The 27,504-nt window shown below is 37.5% G+C and overlaps 1 protein-coding gene across 1 annotated transcript in view; it reads right to left on the reverse strand.

Moving 5' to 3' along the window:
* The window catches only part of LOC149286621 (inactive serine/threonine-protein kinase ULK4-like), a 274,564-nt gene that overhangs the window by 193,653 nt on the left and 53,407 nt on the right, over positions 1–27,504 (reverse strand). The window contains exons 17-18 of the mRNA XM_089493843.1: positions 26,218–26,325; positions 17,445–17,528 (exon numbers count right to left, since the gene is read on the reverse strand). Of these exons, the coding sequence (XP_089349969.1) occupies positions 17,445–17,528; positions 26,218–26,325 (192 nt within the window). The remainder of the gene's footprint in view (positions 1–17,444; positions 17,529–26,217; positions 26,326–27,504) is intronic.

A 27,504-nucleotide genomic window follows, 5' to 3' on the forward strand; every position in this document is an offset into this window, starting at 1 on the left:
CCCTTGTGTGACAAACAGGTTGTACTTTAAGGACAAGCATCTTTCAACCACTGCAAACAGGGGGGGGATAAATATTTGCAAAACCTGAGTAAAATGCATATTTCATCATTATTTTAATGTATTATTTTCTAAAGCACAATAAAATGAATAAAACTTTCCAATGCCAAGATTCATAGCGTATACCAAGAATTACAAAAACCCTGAAAAGGTCATTCATTATTAATGAATCTCAAAGTTGCAAGAAGGACAAAAATATATCCAAGTACAGTACAGTTTATTATTTGTTATAGAGACTTTATGCAAGTAAAATACTCCTGTGATTGGGGTATTTTGAGGAAAAATAAAAATGTCTATATGACAGCATGCTTGCTTATCATAGGGCTACATTTTCAGGCACAAATTATGTTGACACATAGCTAGCAAAATTGTCTATATAGTATTTGATCTACTTTATTTTCTCGGGGTTTATGATCATAAAACGAATATTGAAATGGCTTTATTAAAATGTATTCTATATAAGATTTTTATAACAAATCCAAACTTAATGGAGCCGTTTAGAATCTAAGGTGGAATACAGTATATTACAGTAATTGTCAGGGTTTTTTTTGTAAGGGATGTAAATGCAAAACATTGTACTGTGGGTGTGCAACCATGCCACACGGCCACAGAAGGTCCTCTTAATAATATTAATGTCAAGAACTTGGTAGCAGTAGGAGATGACTGGTTTCCAAGAGCTGAAAGGAGGAATCACACTTTCAAAAAAAAGAAATCACTGTTACATGGAGGTTTTGTACTTTTGAATCAATAGCCATTTAATATTAACATTATTAGTCAATACTGCATAGCATAAAACAATATATCTAATAAATTCTTCCAAACTGCATATTGTGATACATGCGAGGCATACATCATCTTCTTTACAGATAAAATAGTAAATATATACATGAACAGATCGGTGGGTACATCTTAAAAACTTCCCCTTTGGTGGGGTAAAGTATTAACAAGATATTATTTATTGGTGGCACCATTTTAAAAACTAAGTAAATCAAAATGGATTTGGGGGAAAAATAAATCATTGATTTGAAGGACTGTCTTCCATTTGATTATGACTTAGGCAGCTTCAATCTCAACAATGAAAATAAGATAGGCTTCTTTTCATTGCTACATCTATTCCTTTCTTCTTTAATAAGCTCCCTATTTTTTTTCCTGGTTAAGTGGCATATAAAATTTATGAGCAGCGTTTCGATATACCATTTGTACGAGAGCCTCCTTTATTCTTATTGAATCAAAAAATGTTTTCTCATCTTCAGTCATCCACTTATTGATCAGTTTGTACGTCTAAAGTCTGCATAATTGGCATTGCTATTAAGTAAAAGTAGAAAGCATGCATAGTTTAAAGGCTATGATGTAGTCATTCATTCTATGTACTGCAAGGCAATGATATTTTCCACAGATTAATTAGAGTGGTATAATTACACCATAAAACAATTACTATGGACTAAAGAAAAACAAAATACTTCATAATCAGTAATAGAGTAATAGAGTATCAGCTGTATTATAACACTTCATTATACAGCTTTATGTTTTGTTAGTTTTCATATACAAAACAATGTCCAACTTTATTATTTTTTATTTATCTTTTTCATATGGGCTGGGGACACAGAAGATGCAGTGATGGTAAGTCCCAAACTACAACATCACAAGCATGAATAGGGTAAGGTGCACCCTCCACCCGGTAACGCACTTGACACCTTTTTTCGCACACACTCACATTTGCACACTAAGACACCCCAACACACATGCACTTACACCCTACACTTTCATGTTAACACATATCCCTTCTCAAACACACACCTACCCATACACATCCATAGTCACACAAACACTTTCCCATACACATCTATGCTCACACACCAATATTTACACATACATACTCACAGACATTAAAGCATACACATCCAAGTTCACACATACACATTCATGCTCATACACATCCATGCTGACACACATACACATTTATGCTCTCACACAAACACTCTCACTCTAATGTACATACAATCATACATGCATAGTCCCTCTCCCTAAGCCTCACCCTTCTTCCCTCACTCCCTCCCTCAAACTCAAACACAGCTTTCCCTGCAGCTGTGGGCAGCCTGGCATTTAACCGCAGGGTAACGTGACCCCACTATGTTCCTGCTTTCCTGATCAGCTATAAAATTGTTCACAAGAGGTTGATTCAACCTGGCCCTTTGTGAACAATTGTGGTCGGGCCTGGGGAAAGCCCGCCCCTGCGTGTGAATGTAGCACCCCCTGATGAGTGGATCATCTTTCATTTGTAAATCCGAATATTTCATGGAATCTCTAGCCCAGTGATGGGGGGGGGGGGGAGTAATTTATTGTTATATGGATATTTTCATGATTGGACATTAGAACGGCCTTTGTTTTGCCAATTATTTTTACCCCAAGACCTCAACTAGAGGGTTTCTAATAAGTTGGTAATAGAAGAGATTGTACAGCGGTTGAGATGTGCCTAAAGTTTAAATGTACCTTTATTAGTACATTTAATGTCAGGAAGGGATATTTTACTTGCCATGTCTAATGATGCGCAACCAATAGTAAACACCCTTGCCTACTAACCTTGTGTAATAAACAAACATATCGGTATGAATAATGATATTTATTTTCCTGAGGCTTATAAGCCTCTATACAGCTATAGAAGATATTATGTCATCAAATCCCTGTATAAACAATTATGTTTTAAGATATCTTCACATGTGTTTAATAACACGTTCAAACCGCAAGTTGTTTTAGACATCTTGTCCGCAGCATCACCTCATGTGTGGAGGAGGTGAACTGGTTCCCATATAGACTTGCACAAAAATCTTTATTACTCATTGTTAAGGATTTATTTCACTTTGCATTATCTGTAATCTTTGATATACTATCTTCTGTTTTCTAGCACAAAGAATTCAATTAATCAACCAGTTTATCTGGAAAGGCAAAGTCTGTATATTGCTGCCATATTAATGTCCGTGAAACAGACTGCCTAGTGTTTGTGCATATTTGAAAGATGAGTAAGGTGGTAATAGGATAGTAAACCATGTTCACATTTTCAGGAGACAAGGATGTCCAACACAAACGCATACCAGAAAAACATATAGACCTAACAGGTTTATGGAGGAGACTTATGATTTAGGTAGGAAAATGTTTGGTCTCTTCAGCTGTAGTGTACAAAAATCCAAACAAGCATTTCCTCCAATTATCTCCTAATCTTTTTAACCCCACCTAAATTACTCTTTTGTACAGGGGATTTATTTTAAATTGCTTATATCAGCCCTTCATAGCATGTAGTGTATGAGATTAAATGACAGTCTGGTCAACTGCAGGGAGTCTAACTCTCTACATGAACAACTCCAGAGCTCTGCACCCCTATCCTTATGTTGTTAAAAGCACCAAAGGGTGCAGTCTCCATACGCATTTCCCACGGTGGGGATCCAACAGCATGTTATAAACACTGTCATGCCTGTACTAAATAGTTTGCCGCCATCAGGAATGTTTGGGCCCTGTATGGATGTCATCAACATCGTAACCCCTCCCTATCCAAGACCACTTCTTTCCGTTTTACTGTCCCCATGCTGTACCTGCCTCCACTGTCCATACCTCTCTCCACCCCCACCTAAGTGTGCACATGCCTCTGTTTCTCTCCATCGCCCCAGTGTCCATAACCTTCTGCCTGCTCCCCCTCAGTCTTTATACCCTTCTGCTTCCCTCCTTTCAGTGTCCTTCTCCCTCCTTACCTCAGTGTTAATGCTACCCTGCCTTCCTCCCATCCTCTTGGGTCCATACCCCTCTGCCTTCATCCCATCTCCTACTGCCCATGTCTCTCTGTCCCTGTCTATCAACCTCTCCCTTACCTCTAGTCTCCATAAACCTCTGGCCCCCTCCTCAGTGTCCATTTACCCCTGACCCCTTTCTCCCCATGATCCATACTTATCTGCCCCCAGTGTCAATCCTCCTGTGCCCATCCCTCCCAGTCCCAATCACCCCTCTGCATAACCCTCGGTGCCTACCATTCTTGCTTGCAGTGGGCCTGGTGTATAGAACAGGGTCCAGCAGCACGAAGCATGTGATGTCAGTACGGGGCCCACTGACTTATTGAGCTTTACCTTGCATTTCCTGCATGGCTCTCCACACTACACTATTTTTCTGTAATCTATATAGAACCATAACATTCCAACAAAATTATTCAGAAACATAAGGGGATGAGGGGCTTGCTTCAACAAGCTTACACCTTACTACTCATTTTGTTTTATATACTTTTTCCACTAATAACGCGTTTGTCTTTTTAGACTAGAGAAATGTATTTTAGATGAAGTATGCTTACTGTTTAACACGGCATAAGTTATTATTTGGGGCCACTTATACCAACATGGAGTCTAGTTCTATTCTTCTTTTATCATTGCAATTATTTTGGTAATTTTCTTTCAAGGAGAGCTGTTGCTGCACGTTTCCAGATCTGGTCGACAAGACTGATTCCATGTCAACGAGTATGCTGACAGGAACCACTCTGAAGTGATAAACCCACACACTCTATGACACTTGACCGACAACATTAGACCAATTTCTAGGGTTAACCTGCTGTGTTTTATCTCTAACCAACCAAAGTTAGAAATATCAAGGCATTTTTGGCCTACATGTCATAGTAATAGTAGGCTAAGACATCGTAAACAGTGATCTTCCTATAGTAGTGAATACTAAGACTAAGTTAGCATGTATGTGTAAATGCAAAGAAATCTAATGAAAACAAACTGTATATAAGAGAGAAAGAAAATGCACAATCTACAATTAAATTTTTCATAAAATGTCTTCTTACAACTTATACGTAGGGAATATTACAGTTTTTGACAGAGCAGTTTATCCATTCCCTATGAGTTTCCGTTCAATGATGGTACCTTGGGGGGGGGACATATAGGGAAGAGACAGCATCTTTAGCATGAATTAATTATATATATACACTGGTGTAAAATATATATATACTCCTCTACCACCAAATTATCCTAAAGCTTCTTTCATGATATACTTACTTTTTTAATTTTTTACTATTAATAAAAGCTAAGTTTATAATTTTAGATATTTTTTAGGGATGCATCAAATTGGTCATTTATGTCAATTAGGAATACCCTCCTTGGTGCCTCCAGATTTCGATAGGGACTTAATAGTTATCATTTTCATGACTGATGTACATGCACTTTAGCCAGTACAGACTTTTCTAAAAACATCTTTCTTTCCATTTTGTAATGTTTTGTTGAAAAATTCAAATGAGAGTAATCAAATGAGAAAAATCCTAGCCCACAGAAACTCACTCCTACACACGTTACTCATGTTCTTCAAAATTAGATCCATTACAACAAATAATAGAAGGAAAGGTTTCATTTACCGACGCTTAGTTTGCTTTAGGGGGGAAAAAAATGCTAGATGTGTAAGGATAACTAATGTAATCCACAACTGCTCTTCAACAAAAGTGTTTCATTGGGAATAGTAAATATATTCCTTTAATCTTCTGAGATTCATCTTTTAGACTTTAAAACAAAACACATTTCTTACAATATTTATCCTGAAATGTTATGGAGGCTAAGTGTTAACAAGATGATTAAATCTCTCTGCAACATCAATAGTTTTAGAAACACTAATTAGGGCTCTTGTGAAGCTTTGAACAGAAGTAACACTTTTCGAAATGTAACATAATCAAATACAAAAGTTATAATGAAAGCATATTGAAAATGATCTATTTAAGCACCAGGTGACTCAAATAGCTATACGCAAATTTTTCTTGGTTCAAAACTAAAATAAACGAGAGACTATAAAGCTGTAAATGGGAGTATGGTTTGCGGAATGTGGTAACGCTAAATGTAGGCATCTCCAGATCATCAGAAGCATCACGCAAGTCTGACAATCTGGTTCCCACTATAGGTTATCTAGTAAGGTGGGCGCTGTGGATAAATTTAGAATTGTAATTCAATATTGTACACCACAAGGACTGCCTGTGTGTTAGGAAAACTGCGCCACCGGTTTTATGCTTTTGTTGTAAGTTTCATAATTATTAAGAAATGTGTTTGGGGCAGATAGTGGAGAGGATCTTCTACTCGCTTGTTAATATGATTCAATAGTACTCCTAAAGGTTTTTCTTTTCCTTAAACCAGTCATTTCAGTGATGCAGAACTTTATGTAACTTGAGATACCATGCTTAATAAAAATAATAAAGATAATGCAGGTGCTACAGTATACCACGGAGAAAATCCTTAGCAAACCTCAAAAATGTACAAATTTTGAATAAAGCAGCAGTCGAAAACATGAAGCTGTCCTCTGTTAAATGCCGGAAAACTTGTATACTTATTAACTTTGCCAATACCTAATAAAAGACAATGGAAGAAGCCAAGGCGACTAATGAAGCTGGAATATTTCTAAAATATCCAGTCTAGAGGCCATGGAGCCCAAGACATGGTTCAAGGCTGAGCCTATAATTTGTTAAGCAATTAAAATAAATTTATATGAAGTACTTGACTTCCCAAGCTTTATAAGAAATCAGAAAATACATAGTTTATGTTTATTCTAGTGATGTAAACCCAAAGGTTTGTTATATGAAAATATAAAGTAAAGTAATCTACTGCACAGGTTTATGACTTGCGATCAAAAAAGAAATAGCATTTTATGTTGTATGCTGACAATTTTGCAGTTGGGGTAAGAGTTTTCACAGCTTTATTTTAACACCGGTTTTGTTTTGCATTTCTCTTCATCGTGTGATATGTGGGGAATGGATTGATTTCATGTTTTATTTGTTTTGATTCAAAATGGGATTTCTTGACTTGACAGCTACACACTATTGGATTCTAAATAAAGTACTAATTTTGCTTATAGCGTTATTTTTGAAAATGTCATTTTATGTGCAGATTCATGTCAAAGCATTAGGGAAGGTGTAGTCTGGAATGAGCATGTCCCAGAAAGCAGAGTCTGGGACATGTCAGCTTTAGTGATGTCTACGTTCTCATTTTTATTTATTCCATTAAAGATATGTCACATACTTCCTGTAAGGAATAGAAATCTGACACTGTATACTGTATGTATGAGAAACTGTGGCACTCAATATTATATTCTGTCCAAAGGAGTTAAATATAACTGTCCCCATCCATTGGCGAACACTCCTCAGTATGTTAATTAACCTTTTATCCAACCTTCATAGGTTTGTAACAACTCTGGTGGCCCTCATCAAGTAGGTGGACTGTAGGACAGGAGACATTACCTTTGCTTACCTTGTTTATTGCTGCTTTATACATACTTGGGAAGATCTGTTTAACACTTGGATGGAGCAGCCCTGTGTACAGGTTGAACTTTAAAATAATACAATAAGAGCAATCACAAAGGTCATGAGAACCTGATGACATCATGTTGCCATAGAGCAACTGAGAGGATTTGTGACCTCAAAGCACAGCACCACAGGTAAATCTAACTACAATGTCAATAAGGTGGCTTTACACGGATTTCTTCATTGTATTAGTCTCTTACAATTCTTAAGGTAGGCTGTTCCATTTATCTACCACTTCTCTTATATTACATCTACGCCTCTGACCCTCTAGTTTTAGATTATGACATGTTGTTCTAACATTTCTTCTTCTTTTAAATAAACTTAAAAACTTTGTTGTACTCGTTACATTTACCAAAATAAATCATATTTCTTTAAGTATATATTTAAACTGTTTCTTTAAAATTCCATTCACAACATCACTAGTGTTACGTTCAACACAATCCTCCACGCAAAACTATACTGCAAAAAGCTTAACCAAAACCAAACTATGTTAAATATATCTCTCTAGCTATGGATTGGTCTCAATATCTCAGAATCTCGTTATTATAATGTGGAATTAGTACAATGTAAAATCTGCATATTAACACAATTATTTCATATTTTCATTGGAGGTCGTTTAACGTAAAAAAATCTTAAATGAATCATAGGCTGCCCTACAGGCTTCATAAGGTAAGTAAATTCTCCAGTAACTATCCTTTAATTAGACTGGCCATTAAGCCTTTGTTCACAGGGAAAAGGTTTATTCTGCAGATTATATCAGAACAAGCGACTTTCTTTTCTTTCCTACATCCATATTACAGAGCTTTGCAGTAAGGGTAATGATTTCCAATCTATTATTAAATACAACTATTGATATATCCTCTCTGGCATCCGCTAGCAGGTTTTCCCACAACACAAACATAGGTACTATAAAATATAGTTCACTTAATTTACAATTGCACTTATTAGTAATCAATGCAAAATTTACAGACCCTAGTAAAATTCAGAAGTCCGTGGTATATCATTTTTCAGGTTTGTTGGTAGGTAGTCTATGAAATAATAGGTACCAATACTTTACACTTAAGTTTATGGATGCTTTTTTATGCGTTGAATATTACCTGACTTTTTCAGTCCTTGGAGATGCTCTTACAGCTACACCATATCCTAAGGTTGTCAAATATTAAACACAATGCTGTTAACTCATACACCTACAGTAAAACTTCCATGAGTCTAATTCAAGCTTAGTCACTAGTAGTTTAACAGTAGAGCTTCCAGTAAACACAAAAAAAAAAAAAAACTATAACAAGAAATGTTTTATGTTTTATGATGCATCTTCAAAAAATTCTAGCATATACATTGTAAAAGCTATGGAATCAAACTTAATTTGGGTAGAACATTTTACAATACAGTAAATCATTTTAGGCCATTGTTGTCTACCTAGAGACCTTTGGGCTATTCAGTAACCCCAAAGCTTATAATAATAATAATAAGCTTCAGGGTTTTTGAACAAAGCCCAGCCCATCACATCAATTAGCTTATTCTTTTCTAGATAATGCTAAAAAAAAAAAAACAAACCCCAGTCAAAAATATCAATAGCTTATTCAATTATAGATAATGCAAAAATAGATTAAATATACCAATAAATATATACACGTGTGTATATGTATGTATAATGCTAGATGTATGTATGTGTATACTATAGTATAGAGTCGGTATGTATGTAAATGTATAACGCCAGAGTCAGTATGTCTACTGTATTGTAGTGCCAGATTCAGTGTGCATGTGTTACATTGTGTAATTTTATATTTTTAAAAGTATAGTGTTAGTCAGTGTCTGTGTGTACGTGCGGGCGGGCATATAAATGTGCTGCTAGTGTGCATGGTGTTTATATTACATTATATAATTAGCACGAGTATGTATTTCAGCATATAGTGCTAGAGTGTGTTTATTAGTGTAAGGTGTTAGCATGTGTGTAGATGAGCTTAGAATGTTAGCATGTGTGTTACTGTAAGGCATTAATGTTTGTGAGCATAACATGGTAGCGTGTTTCTATTACTGTATGGTGTTAGAGTGTGTAAATGCATGTTAGTCTATGGCAAGGCTAGACAAACCAGACGCCAGGAAAATAAAAACATGATGGGGGGGGGCTGGCTCCTAGATTCAGGCCATATTTGTCGACCTATGTCTTAGATTCTATAGTGCCATGTGTGGTTTAAACAGGTGGTGGACAAGGCTACTGCAGAACTGTCTTTCCAGCTAATGAGTTACTCAGTTTTCAACAACCTCTGTGACCAGACCTCCAAGAGAAACATAGCTGCCACACAGAATAGTCACACCCAGAGGGTTATTTAATTGTACAGTGTGCATGAACCACATAGACATAGGTTGTTCTTTAGCTATAAATGTCAAATATATATAGAACATATTAAAAAAATAACAACATAAGGCACATTTATGGCCTATCACCAAACCAAGACAGTAAACCATAATGAGTAAGATATCCATAAAACATTTTGCCACATTAACCAAGGAGAGATTCAGGAGCAAATAGAAAAGGTTTGGTCACTTCGAACATTCCAAAGTTTTCTATAGAGCACATTCCCGTTAAATGCCCTAAATGGAATACCATGCACTTAGAGGTAAAATTGTGGGTTATTTTTAAAATCATATAAATTGGAGTATTAGGTACCATCCACGGTCGTCATGAATCCACCAGACTACCACATATGGGTCCCCAGCCAAAACGTAATACAAGGACAAAAAGCAATTCGATTGTTCTGGGCAGCCAGCACTGAACCTGATGGAGCCAATCGCAATCCTCAGGAATCGGTCAGTAAAGCTTATCTTTTACTCATCATTTAAAATGCAATGACATAGAAAACAAATTTTGTTTTCTAGTAAGGCACCCCTCAACCCTATGTCTGGAAAAATCAAATTGCTTTTTTCTTAGTTGTTTTGAAGAGCTGTTTTTTCAAGGCATCCCAAGGTCTCAACAAAAAAAATCTAATCTATAAGCAATACTTCATAACTTTTTGTGGCCACTCCGTGCTCCAAAGAAACTGGGCCTCCGGTCTGCTGGATGGAAGCGCGCGTAGTGTTTTTTTTTTTTTTTGCTAGCTTTGACAATTAACCAGGACCGGCTAGTTCATTTGGGCAGAGTCTGTGCTTGAGGAAAGACATTATTGGCCTGATGGGTTGGGGGACAAGGAAATATAGTAGTGATCCACATTTAGATATAGAACTGCGGACTAGACCAGAGTGACTTTAATACATAGGGGCCCCTTCTTTTTGACTGCTTGGTGGAATGAGACAGCGAGTCTTATTAAGTCTTATGCAAGAATCCTTTACCTCCTCTGAAGAAAGAACTGTCTCTGGGGGAAGAAATCATCTATCAAAACAGAAAGCTCGGCGTGGGTCTTTCTATCTATGTTTAATAACTAGTGAAAATGCAGAGCTTAATAAAGCTGCAGGATCCATTATGACTGACAATAAAGCATTAATATCTAGGTAACTATGAAGTGAGCCTCTTTTAATCTAGACCAAAGACTTACTGAAATATATCATGTAGACACACTTCTTAAGTGAAATTGTCATCTGCTATGTTTATTCCATTTTATTAGAGCTAATCTCGATCACATGGGAATTTATAGACAGGAATGGGTTACAGGTAGTCCAGTTAGGTACTGAAGAAAACGGTAGCGTGATTGCGAGGCCGACTCTATGCATTCCATTATACAATTTAATTCATTCTGCTGCAAGACTTACTTCACTCTCGAGTATAAAATGGATATTCAGACAGACAAATTGGATTATTAAACATTCAGGCGCTGTGGTTCATATAAAATTAATTCAAGATAATTCCATTAGGGCTATAGTTACTGACTATTAATGAGGTGATTTGGTGTGTCCAGCCAATGAGAAAAGATCTGTGGGCATTTACACTGTCCCTGGTGAATCCAGCTGTCACTAATTCATGATATCAAGCTGTAAAAATATATAATATACAACAGATATTTGTTTTAGATGATACATATTTTAGTATTTATTTTTAATCAGGTAGGCCTCCAGATGTGTAGACAGTATTAATACAAAACTTATTTCCCAACATTGCACTAGAAATTGCAGACTGGAACAGGACAAAACATTACAATCAACTCCCTGAAACCTCTGCACCTCTCACAACACATCAAAATGATACAACCATCGCAGCACTAACCATTGGAGTTCCATCTTCAACTCAACACCCTCACAGTGCAAACATAGGCTGTAAGCGCAGGTCAATACAAAAAAACAGAAGCAAGAGACCTCAATATGATGCAAACATAAGAGGAACCACACAAACCTGACCCAATTCCGCTTTACACAGAATTTAAATTAATATAGTAGGCATCTTAGAGGATGTCTACCATTGATGTTGGTGGTTCTGATAGAAACTGATGACTGGTTCATTCAAATTCATAAACATTGTAAAATCCTGGAAAATCTCTCCAGCCAGCATATGTTCCTCAAAAGTCACAGGTCTACAAGATACAATACAAATTTGGTAGATTAAAAAAGGGGAGCTCTACTCTGTTCCATAACTCAAATCTTTACTGTCATATGAATTGCCCTCTTAATCTGATTTTCTCTGCCTCTAGTGAGCGGAATTTCCAGACATCTGTTGATTTTACTCAAAGGTCCTCAATATCCAGGGCAAATTACTCACCTATGTGTTACGCTGCAAATACTCTTTGATATTGACAGGCCTTCTTCACATGCTGGATCTAATTATTTTTCTCATCATTACATAGATTAGTTTTTAACAACTGTGATAATCATTTTCTTAACCGATTTGTTTCTGAGAATGTATTTCCCAAATCTCTTAACTGCATAACCTTTATTGGTTTCTTTATTGTGGAACCCAACTGCCTTGTTTGGGCACTGCAACACTTGAGGAATATGGGGTTCTTAAAAAAAATTAAGAAGGCAACTTGTTTAAATCTCCTGGGGATCCTAGTTTCTGTACTGCAATGTGTCTCATCCTAATGAATTGTATATGTCTAAGTTTCATCTTGTCTTTGTCCTAACCCATCCTATGTATACTATACTATAAACGGTAAATGTTAATGTATCCCCAGTTCAAAAGAAAATGGTGAGAAACATGTCAATTTAATGTGACTTATTAAGTGGAGATCATTAAAAACATTTTTTTCCTGGATTATTTATAAAAATTATAAAAATGAGAAGCAGCTACCAAAACATAAAATGTTTTTTTTTTGTATAAACTATAGTGACATATCCCAACATAGGGCAGCAGGTCCAGGAGGGCACTAGGGCTGCAACTAACGATTATTTTAATAATAGATTAGTTGGCCGATTAATTGATTAATCAGATAAAAAAAATGCAATTTTTTTAAATTTAAAATAATGTAATAAAAAACTTACAATGTACACTTTCATCTCTTTATCGCAATGGCATTTTTCTATTCACCTTCTTATTTTACCGACATAATAATAAAAGCTACAAGAACCCAAAAACAGTGTTCCTCAAACTAGGTTTTAATACAAAAGTTATTAGTAAATATTAATTCATATGTTAACTATTTTTCATATGTAATAAAAACTATGAGAAAAACTGCCCCCAGTTATGGACATCTGACCCCCAGCTTGCCACTCTGCCCCCAGATATGCCTTATACCTCCTATATGCCAGCGATTCCACTGTGCCCCCTGATATACCTTTTATCCCCAGATATGTCTTATGCCCCCTGATACCCCCTATATGCCACTGTACCCCACCGATATGCCTTATAACTTCCAATATGCCACTCGCCTCCATTTATGCCTTATACCTCCCTATATGCCACTGTGCACCCCGATATGCCACTCCGCCCCCATAAATGCCCTGCACCACCCTGAAATTCATTATACCCCCCATACACCACTCTACCTCCCCCTATACACCACTCTAACTCCCCCAGATATGCCACTCTGCCTCCCTGAAATTCATTACACCCCCATACACCACTATAACTCACCCATACACCACTCTGCCTCTCTCCCCCTCCCATACACCACTCTGCCTCCTCCCCCCTCCCATACACCACTCTGCCACTCTCCCCCCCTCCCATACACCACTCTGCCACTCTCCCCCCTCCCATACACCACTCTGCCACTCTCCCCCCTCCCATACACCACTCTGCCACTCTGCCCCCTCCCATACACCACTCTGCCACTCTCCCCCCTCCCATACACCACTCTGCCACTCTCCCCCCTCCCATACACCACTCTGCCACTCTCCCCCCTCCCATACACCACTCTGCCACTCTCCCCCCTCCCATACACCACTCTGCCACTCTCCCCCCTCCCATACACCACTCTGCCACTCTCCCCCCTCCCATACACCACTCTGCCACTCTCCCCCCTCCCATACACCACTCTGCCTCTCTCCCCCCTCCCATACACCACTCTGCCTCCTGTCATCAACGGAGGTTCACAAGACACCTGGAAGTTGGGTAGAGAGGCAGAGTTGCGTATGGGACGGGGAGGAGGCAGAGGGATGTATGGGAGCTACCCTCCCATACACCACTCTGCCTCTCTCCCGACTCGCTGATGTTTTGTGAACCTCCGTTGCCGACAGGCACTTTCACTAAAGCTTCATAGAAGCCCCAGTGGAAGTGAAGGGGAGTAACGGAGGCTGTCTGTGCACATCGCGCAGGCCCCACCAGCTGACAGAGAGGATGATCCTCTGCAGGAGACCTCGATTCTCTGTCAGCCGGTGGGGTTCTGCACGATGTGCACAGACAGCCTCCATTACTCCCCTTCACTTCCGCTGGGGCTTCTACATCATATGATGCTGGCGCTGCATCATATGAGCCCCAGCGGAAGTGGAGGGGAGGGGAGAGGCGGAAGTTGTCTGTGACACCCACCGGCTGACAGTGAGGGGAATCCAGGTCCCCTGCAGCGTTGCGGGGGATCTGGATTCTAGTGTTATATAAGGAGAGGAGTTTTTCAGAGCATCGTTCTCAACGATTTTAATTATCGATTATTATCGATTTTATCGATTAGTTGTTGCAGTCCTAGAGGGCACCATTCCACACTGGTACAAAACTAGTTTCCCGTCACACAGTGGGCCGGTTGTAAGGAAGATCTTTGATCTTTTTCAACCGGCCTGTTTATGCTATGGCGGATATGATGTCATTGCAGGCCTCACTTGCCTTACTTAAGGTCAGTTTACGATTCCACAATAACCACAATATAATCCACAAATACCGGAAAATCCTGATGGAGAATGTATGGCCATCAGCTTGTGACTTAAAGCTCAAGGGCAGTTGGGTTATGCAGCCGGGCAATGATACGAAGCACAATTTCAATGGATAAAAAGCAACAAAATAAAGATTGGCCTAGTCAAAGTCCTGACTTGAATCAGATTGCGATGTTGTGGCATGACCTTTAAAAGGAGGTTCATGCACCCAAACCTCCAGTGTGGCTTCAAACAACTCTGCCAAGAAGAATGGGACAAAATGCCTCTACAACATTGTAAAAGACTGATTGCAGAGTTATCGCAAATTTCTGATTGGCGTTGTTGCTGTCCAGGGTGGCACAACACGTTATTAGGTTTAGGGGGAAAATTACTTTTTAACATGGGTGATATAGGTTTCATTGACTCTTTACCTTAAATAAAGGTAATTTTAAAAAGCTGCATTTTGTGCTTATTGTGTTGGATGATCTGAAACATCTAAATGTGACAAATAAGCAAAAATAAAAGAAAAAGAGGGGAAATACTTTCTTCACAGCACTGTAAATATGAAATATGAACATTTCTTATTTAACTTATAACTAATTACAAAAGCTGCAGGTTAAACATTATGTATAGCATGTCTGTCTTCAATAATATGTTTATAGCCATTAAGACTAGTTATCAATGTGGTGCTAATTAACCTTAATGTACCCTTCCCCTAAAACAATAAAATGGATTATAATTAACAAAAAACATGCTGTGTGTCATAATTTCTTTAATTACTATTTCCTGGTGCAAAAAAACATTGTTGGTTAATTAGAAAAACAATTAAATGCTGGTTTCTCATGAAGGTTGATGATTGGGGTCGGTCTCCGAGGGCTGTGTTATTTTGAAAAAATGGTCAGACTTAGTCAGTCCTCTCGCAAAATCTTTTGTGTAATCTCAATAAGATAGATGTGTGGTTATTGTGTTTGTCTTTAATTGCAAGGATGACCTGCTTTCTTGATGAAACAGTTTTTTCTGTGTGAGATGTAATGAGGTGGAAAAAGCAATATTGAGCTATAATCTGCCTTTGGCCAATCAATTGTATATACTCGATAGTGTGGCACACCAAGGTACTTTGTAAAAATGATTATGGTAGGTCTGGTGATATGGAAAGAAGTGTTTCCTACTGGTGTTCTATAGTAATATACTGTCAAGACATTGTTAATTATAGTATGGCGATGCCCATGTAAATCTCAGAGAAACCACCCAGAGGGGGGGTCAGAAGACATCCCAGCATTGATATAACTTTTTGGGGTGGACATTAATAATAATAGTAATAATAATAATAATAATAATAATAATTCAGACGCTAGTGATACCTGCTCTTAGAACTTGGGATGAAAGACTTCTTGGCCACTGATATCTGTTTTAGCATTAAGAAATCGGAAAAAAAGCAAACATCTTGAAAAGGTAAAAATCCTCTACATATCTACAGCGTAACGGCAATACGAATCCATGTAGTAATCAAGAACCACTGAGTTTCCTTTTCTTAGACCGTCCATTATCAGGGAGAGCTCTACAGATCAATGAGTAGCAATCTGGCTTTCGGCTCTCGAAACAGGAAACCATTTTATCAGACTGGAAGTGCGCAGCGATACCAGCAATCGCAAATGTTAGATTAAATGCGAACACTTCAACCATAGGAGGTTTCTTTCCCACAGGCATTTTTTAATCCATCCAATAATAAAAAACAGAAAAAGAAAAAGTCCAATATTACACGGGACTCTTAATTAAACCTAGATCATTTAATTTGTTGTATTCGTTTTCATGATATACTAATGAAGCTGATGATGGCGCATGTTAAAAAGTGTAAACTTTAATACATACACTTAATGAATTGTTACAAATAATATTTACCTCTGGCCTTGTGAATGCTTGTAACCTATTACATGCTTTACTGATGTGGAATACTATAAGCTCTATTTATTTCTTGTACCAAAAAGGCGAGATGCGAGAGTTGCTAACCTTTAAATGTAGAAATACTGTTTACTGCGCAGATTCAGATCTTTCATGTCATGCACTGACAGATACAATAAGTAAATGTTCATTTTAACCATTTGGAACAAATCCAGACACAACAGCAAAAAAAAATGGTGTTCTAAGTGGTTGTAAAGGATTTCCATGTTGTCAGAGGAGGGGCTGGGGGGTTTTCATTAAGCGTTTGTAACACTCACACATTTACTGATCTGGAAGCCATAATCACGTCAAAAGGAAAAAAATGTTTATCATGAGTTTTCTAGCCAAGCGAGCAATGCTCTTTGCCTTGGGCTTTGCCGACAGCAGCAACAAATGCCAGTTGGGCTTTTTTAGAGATTGCAAGTGGCAACTATTTATATAGCGATTGTATGTTACTCCGATTAACTGAGGCTTGGTCTAAGGAGTTATTTTATATACGTCTGTGAAAAGCAGATTAAACATACATTTACAAAAAAGAAAAACAAAAAAGCAACAGAACATTCTATGATTCTGCTGTTTACACCGTCTGATTGCATTCAGCCACTATGTCAATGCAATGTTTGCTTGTGGTTTGGGTTGCGCTAATCATTTTAAAATAATAATGTGCCGTTATTAAATTTGCTGAGCAATCCACTGTTTAGTTCCCCAGTGTTTGTTTAATTGACATTAATTAACAAGCTGTTCGTTCTGAGCATTTTGGGAAAAGACAGTTCCTTTTTTTTTTTACTGCTGCCAGAGAGGACCATTGTCTGCTCGGTGCTATTTAAATTCTGGAGCACTGCTTGCTTGACAAGATCCTGCACCGCTGCAGGCTACACTTCTCATATAATGCCTGAGGGGCCATTACAGTGGAGAATACCTAGGGAGGACAATAAAGAAGTCTTACCCCTTCCCGAAGGCACCTCATTAGCACAGTGTAAGCAGCCAAGGGAATGGCCCAGCTCTCTCCGGAGTGCTCGCTTTTCTCCTCCTGTAGTGAAACGGAAAGCGTAGCAATGAATGAAACGGGGAAAGAAAGAAATTGTTCACGGGCAGCATCTGGAAATGATAGATATATCAAAAGACAATCATATGCTAATGTTTTGGTAATATTACTAATGTGTATTGAAATATCATGAATTGCAAGTACGGTGAAAGTATGAAAAAATATATACCGGTATATATTATTTTTGGTGTTCAAAGTGGCATTGCAGGCAAATCTTGTATGTACATTTGTATTCAAGCAATTGGCCAGCTTGGGAGATCAGAGATCTCCCTTGTAACCAGACCAAGGTATCATTACTTAGCGCTACAAGTCCTTCTGAGGCAGATCACAGAGATATGATGTTATATCCCCCTTACTCAATAGACCGTGAGGGTAAGTTGCATGGGGCACTGCCTTAGGTCAGGCCTAGGGCAGTCCCAAACCAAAATATATCACTGCACACGCTGACACTTTCAGTTTGCCCCAAATGGTTGAGCAGACCATGTTTGTCTCCCTAAAGGCTTTTTAATACTACTGTATTTCCAGTCTTACCTAGGTCTTCTGTGTTTAATATCATTTTAACATGTATCTATATTGGCATATTGATAAACATCTCCTTACCCACGACAAATCCATGTTATATATATATGTATTGGATCTGCACTGTATACTCCTATGTCCACATGCCAGAAAAAGCTCAGCCAATGGCATTATTGCAAAGATTCTCAATGATATACAAATATGCAAAAACAAAATACTGAGAAATACGTGTGTGAAAGATTTGGCAATGATTTAACCAAAAAGCAATTATATTTTCTGATAACTGGAGTTCCTAGTCATATTGGAATTTAGTGCAGAATATGCAACGTATACATCCTATTTACTTATTGGTATATAAAATAAGTGTTTTTAATGGCATAATAATAAAACTAATGTAAAATGTGTGCACTGCATAAAACTTTCAAATGCACGCTGATCTAAATAGATCCAATTATAGGTTATATTCGGTCTAGTGGGTATATTGACCTATTGATCCCCAAACAGTAACATGAATTATTCTGCTTAATAAAGTAAATACTAAACCGATGCAGCTGGTAGGCAAGCAGAACATTATTTTAAGTGTGATATAACACTACTGAACTATTTAAACAAAGCGCATTATACTCCAAATATCAATTTAAGATTTACATTGCATCAAATATAATTACACACGGCCTGTTTTTGGTTACCTACATCATCCAGATTGTAAAGTTTGGGTGCCCCTCTTTACCCGATGTATCGGTTAATTTTAGTCTCTGAATTTTAGTTTTGGCGTACCGTTTTAATATATGTATTGTCAGAAGTTCTGCATAATTTGATGGCGCAATATAAATAAATTATAATAATCAGGCCAGCTTTCAGCTCACAGAAATGTTATAGTGACCAGAGGCAAGAAAACAAGATTAAATAAGTTTAACCCCTTCGTGACAAAGGCTGATTTTACTTTTTGTATCCTTCGTGACAATGGCCGTTTTAACATTTCTGTGCTGCTCGTCTTTAGCTGTAATTTTCTTCTTTCCCGTTTACTGAACCCACACACATTAGATATTGTTTTTTTCAGGACAAGAAGGGCTTTCTTTAGATGACATTGTTTTGATTGTATCATATTATTTACTATTAAAAAAATATGGTGAAACATTTAGAAAAAAATGACTGTTTCTAACTTTTAGTTGAAAAATCTTTTCTGATCTATAAAAGGTAATAAAAAACCTGCTAAATAGATTCTACTATTTGTCCTGAGTTTAGAAATACCCAATGTTTTTATGTTTTCTTGCTTTTTTCTGCACGTTATGGAGCAATAAGTATAGGTAGCGTTTTGCTATTTCAAAGCCATTTTTTCCAAATCTGGTAATTCTTCCCCCCCCATGTGCCATTTCGGGTATCTTTGAACCCGGCCAATGCAATTCACCCCATCAAGTCATATATTTTTGAAAACTAGACAGCCCAGGGTATTCCAAATGCTAGTATTTTAACCCTTTCCAAGCACTAATTCTACCATCAGCCTTTGTCAAACTTTATGGTAGTAATTTTTTTGCATTTGTTTTTTCACACACATTTTACTTCAGGTATGAATAAACAGGTTCTGGTATATGTCAGTATCATAAAACACCCCAATATGTGTTTAGCAACATCTCCTGAGTACAGCGATACCTCACATGAATGATTTTGCCTGGCTGTTTGGGGGCAAAAGGGCCACATTTGGGGCATGCACATTTTTTCAATGTTGAACTTTGGCATTTGGGGATCCACTGCCCATGCCCTATTTGGTACATCTTTGAGCCGGGCCATTTCAGTGTGCCCAACAAAACCATATATTTTTGAAAACTAGACACCACAGGGTATTTCAAATGCTAGTATTTTAACTCTTTCCATGCATCATATCTACCACCAGTCTTTGTCAAACTTTGTGGTAGTAATTTTTTTGCATTTGTTTTGTCACACACATTTTACTTCAGGTATGAATTAAAAAGTTCTCGTATATGTCACTATCACAAAACACCCCAATATGTGTTCAGAAACATCTCCTGAGTGCAGTGATACCCCACATGAATGATTTTGCCTGGCTGTTTGGGGGCAAAAGGGCCACATTTGGGGCATGCACAATTTTCAATGTTGAACTTTGGCATTTGGGGATCCACTGCCCATGCCCTATTTGGTACATCTTTGAGCCGGGCCATTTCAGTGTGCCCAACAAAACCATATATTTTTGAAAACTAGACACCACAGGGCATTTTAAATGTTGGTATTTTAACTCTTTGCATGCACACATTTTACCACCAGCATTTTTTCTAAGTTTGCAATAGTATTTTTGTGTGTGTATTTTCCCCACACACACCTACTTTATGTATAAATTTACAGCTCCTGGTATATGCCGCTGTCACACGACACCCCAATATGTGTTCAGCAACATCTCCTGAGTACAGTGATATCCCACATGGGTTTGTCATTTTTTGGGGGAACTAAAAGGCCACATTTGGTACGTGTGCATTTTTCTCATTGGAAATTAGATGTGTGGCCATCCTTCCCCCCGTGTTAATTGGGACTTTGTTGAACCCGGCCAATTCAATTTACCCCATCAAATCATACATTTTTTTAAAGTAGACACCCCATGGGCATTTAATATGCCAGTATTTTAACTCTTTCCATGCGAGAATTGTTTTAAGCTAATATGCTAATTTTAGGACTTGCTCACAAAAATATATATATATATATATATATATATATATATATATATATATATATAAATTTTTTTTTGCCTTTTTTTTAAAAAAAATGTTAACATTTTTTTTCAACTTGAAGGTTCCCCTGATAGTGACATCAGTGGGAAATTATTTTTACATTTTACAGTTTTTTTACAATTTTTTCTAATTATTATTAATTTTATTTTTTTTTTTAATTTAATTTTACTAATCACACTGTGATTAGAAAGCTGAGCTCCATTGACTTGCATGGTTGAATGCAGTACCTGTATTCAACCTACAAGTGGAGCCAGAGTTCTCTAGAGGGTCTGGAGACCATCTAGTGAACTTTTTCGTCTTTATTGTTTTTTTTCCCGGGCCGCCGCCATCTTGCTGATGGCGAAGATCACCGGCAGCTGCGGCTGTGACCGCTCTCCGGAGCGGTCACAGTCCATCCCAAGGTAAGTGTTTGGTGTCGCTGGATGCCTCCTGATCGAGGCATTCCAGCGACACCATTTAAGATCAACGATCGCCTCCTAAACGCTTTTAAAACGGGCGTCCGGCGGATGTTGACGCCCCGGGGAGGGGCCAGAGATGGCCTCGAGTGCCGATCGTGGCGTTGCTGGATGCCTCGAGGTCGAGTCATTACAGCAACGCCGTTTCGGTGCAGAAAGCGAAAATAGATCGCTTTCTGCACCCGTTTAAAGACGTGTCGGTCCTGGCACGTCAATTGTCGTTAACGACTTGAATTTCGGGGACGTGCCCGGACCGGCAATTGTCATCAAGGGGTTAAAAAACCCTGAGGTTTACCGTTGACTTAAAACTCAATTTGCTATCAATACCAATGTAAAGGTCTCTCCATTTCTCCCTCACACGTCCATTATCCTCCTTAAGTGATCTGACTTTAGCTGATGGCCTGTATGAAGAATGTCCTGGGCTAGCAAGAGGCAACATGATCCGATGATCTCTGCAAGGATCTATAGCAGCTCAGACGCACATGCTACACATTACACAGCCATCGATGAACTTAAAAGCGAGCAATAGTCTACCGGTCTACAACGTATACACAACAAACCATCAAGCTAGCAGTAGAGCACTGTAAGCCACCACACTTGTAGAGACTACCCATTTTGACCCAACTTTAGTCTACATATAACAGCTGATGACCACATTTTATGGAATTAAGAGCTACGCTTTCTACAAAGCTGAACTAAGTATTTCCAAAACTTAAAAACCAAATGTTATATTCACCTTTCACTACTTAAGCAACCCAGATACCATTTATGCCTATGATAACCCCTGTGCAATCCAGAGTTCACAAATAGATTCTGCATGTGTCCAGCTTTGTATGATGGTAATGTTTGCGTGTATGCCAAACAAGAAGCAAACATGTCAGGCAAGTAGAACAGATGAGTGCAAATCTAGATAAAACTGTTTCAAATCACTAAATTATACTTTCCTGTGCTACACTGGATTGAAATGTACAAATCTTCCCATAGTATTGTGATTTATTTATTTTTTTTACTTCAAAGAAAATCCAGGATCCATCATTCTAGTAAATAAATAACTAAAGTCCATGCCAACATCCGTCAGTTAAAATAGCTGTTTGTACATGGAGAAATATATATATAATCGGAAATCTGTCTGAATGAAACATCTATTTTGAGCAAATAATACATGTAATCATTTTATGTGATAAAGTTTTGGAATGATTAATGTGTATTGCATACTAGATAGCAATTTATAAAATGAATTGAGGATAATGTTTCAATTGTACTATAAATCAAACATTATCATACAACTTAGAGGAAGATGTTATAATATATAGCAAGCCTTGAAAGATATATGACTAGCACTTAAACGTATCACAGAATACAGAAGTGCATTTAAAGGTTTCTTTTCAGGGACTCTCTAAAATAAATACACACAAGTACAAGATCTAAATAAATCCCAGTTTGTGAAAGATGGAAATAATTTAGATCTTTAGTTAAGACATATATTAAAAACTGCATACTGTGGACCCCATGACTACTTTCAAAACAGGTACATTTATAGATACCCTCCTTTCATTAAAAACCCTATGGGAAAATAGATTTTCCTTGTTGAGCATAAAAAGTAGTGCTGTACAAAGTAATGTGGGTTAACATTGAGAAAAAAAAAATGATTTTATCTTTTGTTGCTCCAATAAACTTCTCTTATCTTGACCAAGAGGCTGCAATCGTGATAACCCATGTGTTTTTGGGTGACTTTCTCCAACACCACACTGAGCTGATTCTTTATGGCAAGGCTAAGGAAGGCCTGCTTGTACAATAAAATGCATTCCCCTATAGATTAAGGACTGAACCATACTACTGTTTACCATAAGGCTGTAAGATAAGGAGTCGATTGGGCTAAGATAACAGAAAGAGAGACACATAAATGGCTAATATGCAGCTGTCTGAAAACATAATATTATGGAAAAATTAGAGCGGCTTTAATAGGAAACATGTTTTTGAAAAGATATTTAGTAATAATAAGTACTGGGAGTTCCCCTTTAATTATCTTTAAAAAAATCAGGAGGACATAGCTTTAATTGGGTTAGTAGAGAAGGTGCACTTCTATACTTAGAAGGACAGTGGGACAGTCGATGGCCGCACACCATAACTAACTTTTACTTTTCCCTTTAATCCACTTATCAACCAAAAGCAGATACTAACAAGTTGTTGCCTAGAAAGGCATGTGGGTTCTTCAGTTAAACTTATCCATAGGAATGTATAAAATGGTATTTGCTAAGGTTTATTTACATTGCATATTAAGGTTTTATGTGAATAGAACACATTCAAGTCTAAATAACCATCCTTATTTGCTAAAGATGGCTATGGTCTGCTAACTATCTAGAATCTAATACATTCAAGGTGGGTACTGCAATAAGTAGTTGGTTAAATTCACAAGCAATTGAAGCAACTGATATCTGTAAGCAGTATCGTTTTCTGGAGGTTTCTGTTCCTAACATGCTTGGTACTAAATGTTGTTGGCAGTCTTTTTAAACTTTTCCAGGTCAATGTAAATTTCTCCTCAAAACAACGTTAATCACAAAACAATTACACATGACTCCTCATTCACACACCCAGGCCGGTATGGCTGTGATGTCATAAGTAACACCCGATGAGTGCAGGAACCAGTGCAGGAATAACAGAACATCCCAGAGATGCAATGTGACAGTTATTGTATTTTTGAGTCTATTCTTAATATAGCATTAATACCCACAGTGCCCTCCTTGTGCCGTTGTATAGAGGTGTGAGCATAACAAGCCAATAGAAGAATTACCTAAACAAAATGTATGTTTTAATATGGAATGATCGACGGTAACTGTAAAGATCCCGGATAATGCTTGCAATGGCCAACCCACCCCTCCTAAATGTGGCTGACATCTAGGTCCACCTGGTCATGTCAGCACTATGCACAAGTTGCCCATGAGCCACTACTGTGGTGTATCAGATGAAGCATGGTGGTCCTTCCATTCTCTACACTGTGTATGGTCCTTTAGTGTATAGGATTTGTACTGTATACTCCTATGTCTTCATGCAAAGAGAACTTGCCATATGGTTTGCCAACTGAAAAGCAAATAAGCATTTACAATATTTTTCAGGTTTCTTTACAGTTACTAGGCTTTACATAAGTTAAGAACAATGTATAAATTATTTTAGCAGCTGCTTTTTTAGGAGACATATTCCCTTTGAACATTCCAACCTCATCATATTAAACAAGCTAGCACCAGCAAATATCCCCAAAACTACATTAAGACTGTTAAACATAAATAGAATTACAATTACATTTGTAATGCTGGTTTCCTTGTCAAAAGTTTGCAGTCGTGTGGGACCAATTACAAAAGCTTTATGGTCTCATAAATATTGAAGGAAGGGAACAATACATTAATCACTCAATTACATTTGTTCTCTGCGTTTTAGTGAACCTTTCCAGCACATCTCAGGAGAATAATACCTTTTGAGCAAAGCTCTTTATAGCTATTTTAGATCCCATACAAGTGGACTCATTAGACGTTGTCATTACAGCATGCAACAAATAATGTTATTTCGCAATGCAGAATGGACTTTACCCCTGTGTGTTTATGTAGTAAAGCTTCATTTGCGGGACAGTTGCGTGGATATGAAAATTTCCATCTTGTCCAATAAACTGTGTATTATAAAGGGTCAACGCACTACACATCTCCTGCAACAAAGACGTGATGGCGCAGAATAACACGCACTTAAAATGCGCCTGTCAATTTAAAATAACAAGGTGCCAATGTATAAGGAACTAAACTTAACCTATACAATGTGTTAACCCAGCTGCATACAAATGTATATGTTAAAAACCTTATTTTAGCCAAACGACTTTGGGTAATCTCTGTGCTATTTTTTGTATGCCATTTGATACAACAAACACAGCCATGTTCAGAGTCCATCCCACTGGCAGCTCTTGACCACAGATTTACTTAAAAATAACTAAACCTTCTAGTAAGGACCAAATTATCATTTATATTCATATCTGATGGAGTGAAAAATGGACAATTTCCACATATTTTTTTCAATATAAACTCTGTTTTGGAGTTTAGTATTCATTGGGACCTATATATTGCGGATAATGAATATATTGAAGTCAAGGAAAGTTTCTTGTGCCACGATTATGAAGTTATTTAATTTTTTACATCTTGAAATTGTCCATTCTTTGCTGCACTATGTTTGAATACATACATATGGGCCCATATTCAGGGGTAATTGTGGAAGAGATGATTATTATTTAGTATTTTCATAATTTATTTATACAATGATATTCATTTGATGAAACACCGCACCTTGTTCTACTCCAAGTAACTTACACACACATTTACACATTCATGCTCACAAACACTTACACATACACTCACACACGTACATATATACTCCCTCCCTTGACCCTATGCCCACCAGCAGCTTTCGTCAAGCAGCCTTGCTTTTAAAGCATGTAACGTTGCGTCAGATGACCCTGCTGCATCAGATGACCCTGCTGCGTTCACACCTCCTTGGGCTGGTCCAGAAGTATTCAAAAAGGACCTGCCCTTTGTGAAGAGTTTTGGATAGGCCTGGGGGGACAAATGCCTATAACTATCCATGGCCATAACAAGGTACCTTGGCACCTGGGATAAACATGAAAATCTTCCCTGACAAAATGGGTCGTGTCAGGTGTCGCACGTTGTGTTGTAACTTATTATAAAAGGCGTGGACATCAGCCTCTGACGGTGGACACAAGTGAAAGGCGGCACATGGGTATTGCAAGTGGGAGCCCATCGCCTTGTTTTAATCCTTCTTCCGCTGCCCAATTTATGGCCCGCTACATTATATGTTAGAGGATCATAAACACTGGGAAGAAATGTGACCTATAAATTAGGTTAATACAGTACATTTAAACTGTTAATCACGTCGGTGGAAACGGAAAACATGCTAAAATAATATACTCACTTGAATAGCAATGGTATAAATAAGCTCTCCAAGGGATGGCAAGAGACACTGCTTTAACTTGCTGTTCCTAAAATTGTCTCTAATCAGCTCAGTCAGTAAGGTGATTGCCTGAAGATAAATCAGAGGTTTGAGTAAATTAATAAATTATAACATTCAACGAAGTGAAAAATGCAACATATGTTCTAAACACAGGTTATACAATATAACAAACTTAAGGTTCCGAAAACTAAAAACTGGTCAAGAATTCTTGTTTTACTTGTGGCTTACACCATGGAGGACATTCACAATAGGAAAGATAGATCAGCATAGATGTCAGATTTTATTAAACAATGACTAGTTTACTAATTTCATATGTTTTGATCTGGTTACACAATTAAAGAATGCCATTAACATTGTAAATATACTTACATGGATTTATACAATAGAGGAGTACTGCCTTGTATGCAAAAATTAGACTGTAGTGAATATATTCACCCAACAAGACTTGAGCCTTGAATTTAACAAAAATGCTGTTTTACCCATGGATTAATTATTGGTGATCACCCAAGCCCATAGACTGCAAGCCATTACGTAAATTACCGTTGACATGGCTACTGATTGGTCTGGTTATGAAATTGATGTGAAATCATTTAAAGGGAGGCACATATATTCCATAATCTATCACAGCAATACATAAGAGACTACAAAATCTGATCAGTAGGACGATGGAGACCGTCCAATTAGACTGTCTTTTGTGTGCTTGGATTTAATAATCTGTAAAGCTATCTCAATGTACCGGTGGCCTCATGAACTGATTCAAAAAGAAATCTGTATCAATAACTTTTTGTTCTACCTGCTAATGAAAGATATGTTTTGTGAACATTAAGCAAGAACATTCTGTAATTTATTGCATCCCTTACTGGTTGACAATTTTGATTTCTGGCAGTGTTTAAACTTGCGTCGCATTTAATGAAATACTGCTTTACAAAATACAACTTAAACAAGCACACCTAATTGTTTCCACAAATCCATGCGAATATTTATTGTTATGGGATACGGGTAAAGCCAGAACAGTCATTCAATATTTAGGGCCTCTGCATCCGAGTAAATATCACTAAATATTTAAAAAGTCTCCAAAGAAATGTCTCATAGAAAGCATACTCAATATGCTGCAGAACAATTGTTTAAATATTCAGCCGCTAGAGGTATTTTTGATGGATTATATTGAAACCACAACACACAATACCTTGGTGGATCCAATACCCTTAAGAAATTCCCACAATGCCCCTGGTAGATTTTATTACAACG

The sequence above is a fragment of the Sceloporus occidentalis genome, unplaced genomic scaffold, assembly GCF_023333645.1.
Source record: "Sceloporus occidentalis isolate IW3139 unplaced genomic scaffold, rSceOcc1.0.p SCAF_67, whole genome shotgun sequence".
Classification (NCBI taxonomy): Eukaryota; Metazoa; Chordata; class Lepidosauria; order Squamata; family Phrynosomatidae; genus Sceloporus; species Sceloporus occidentalis.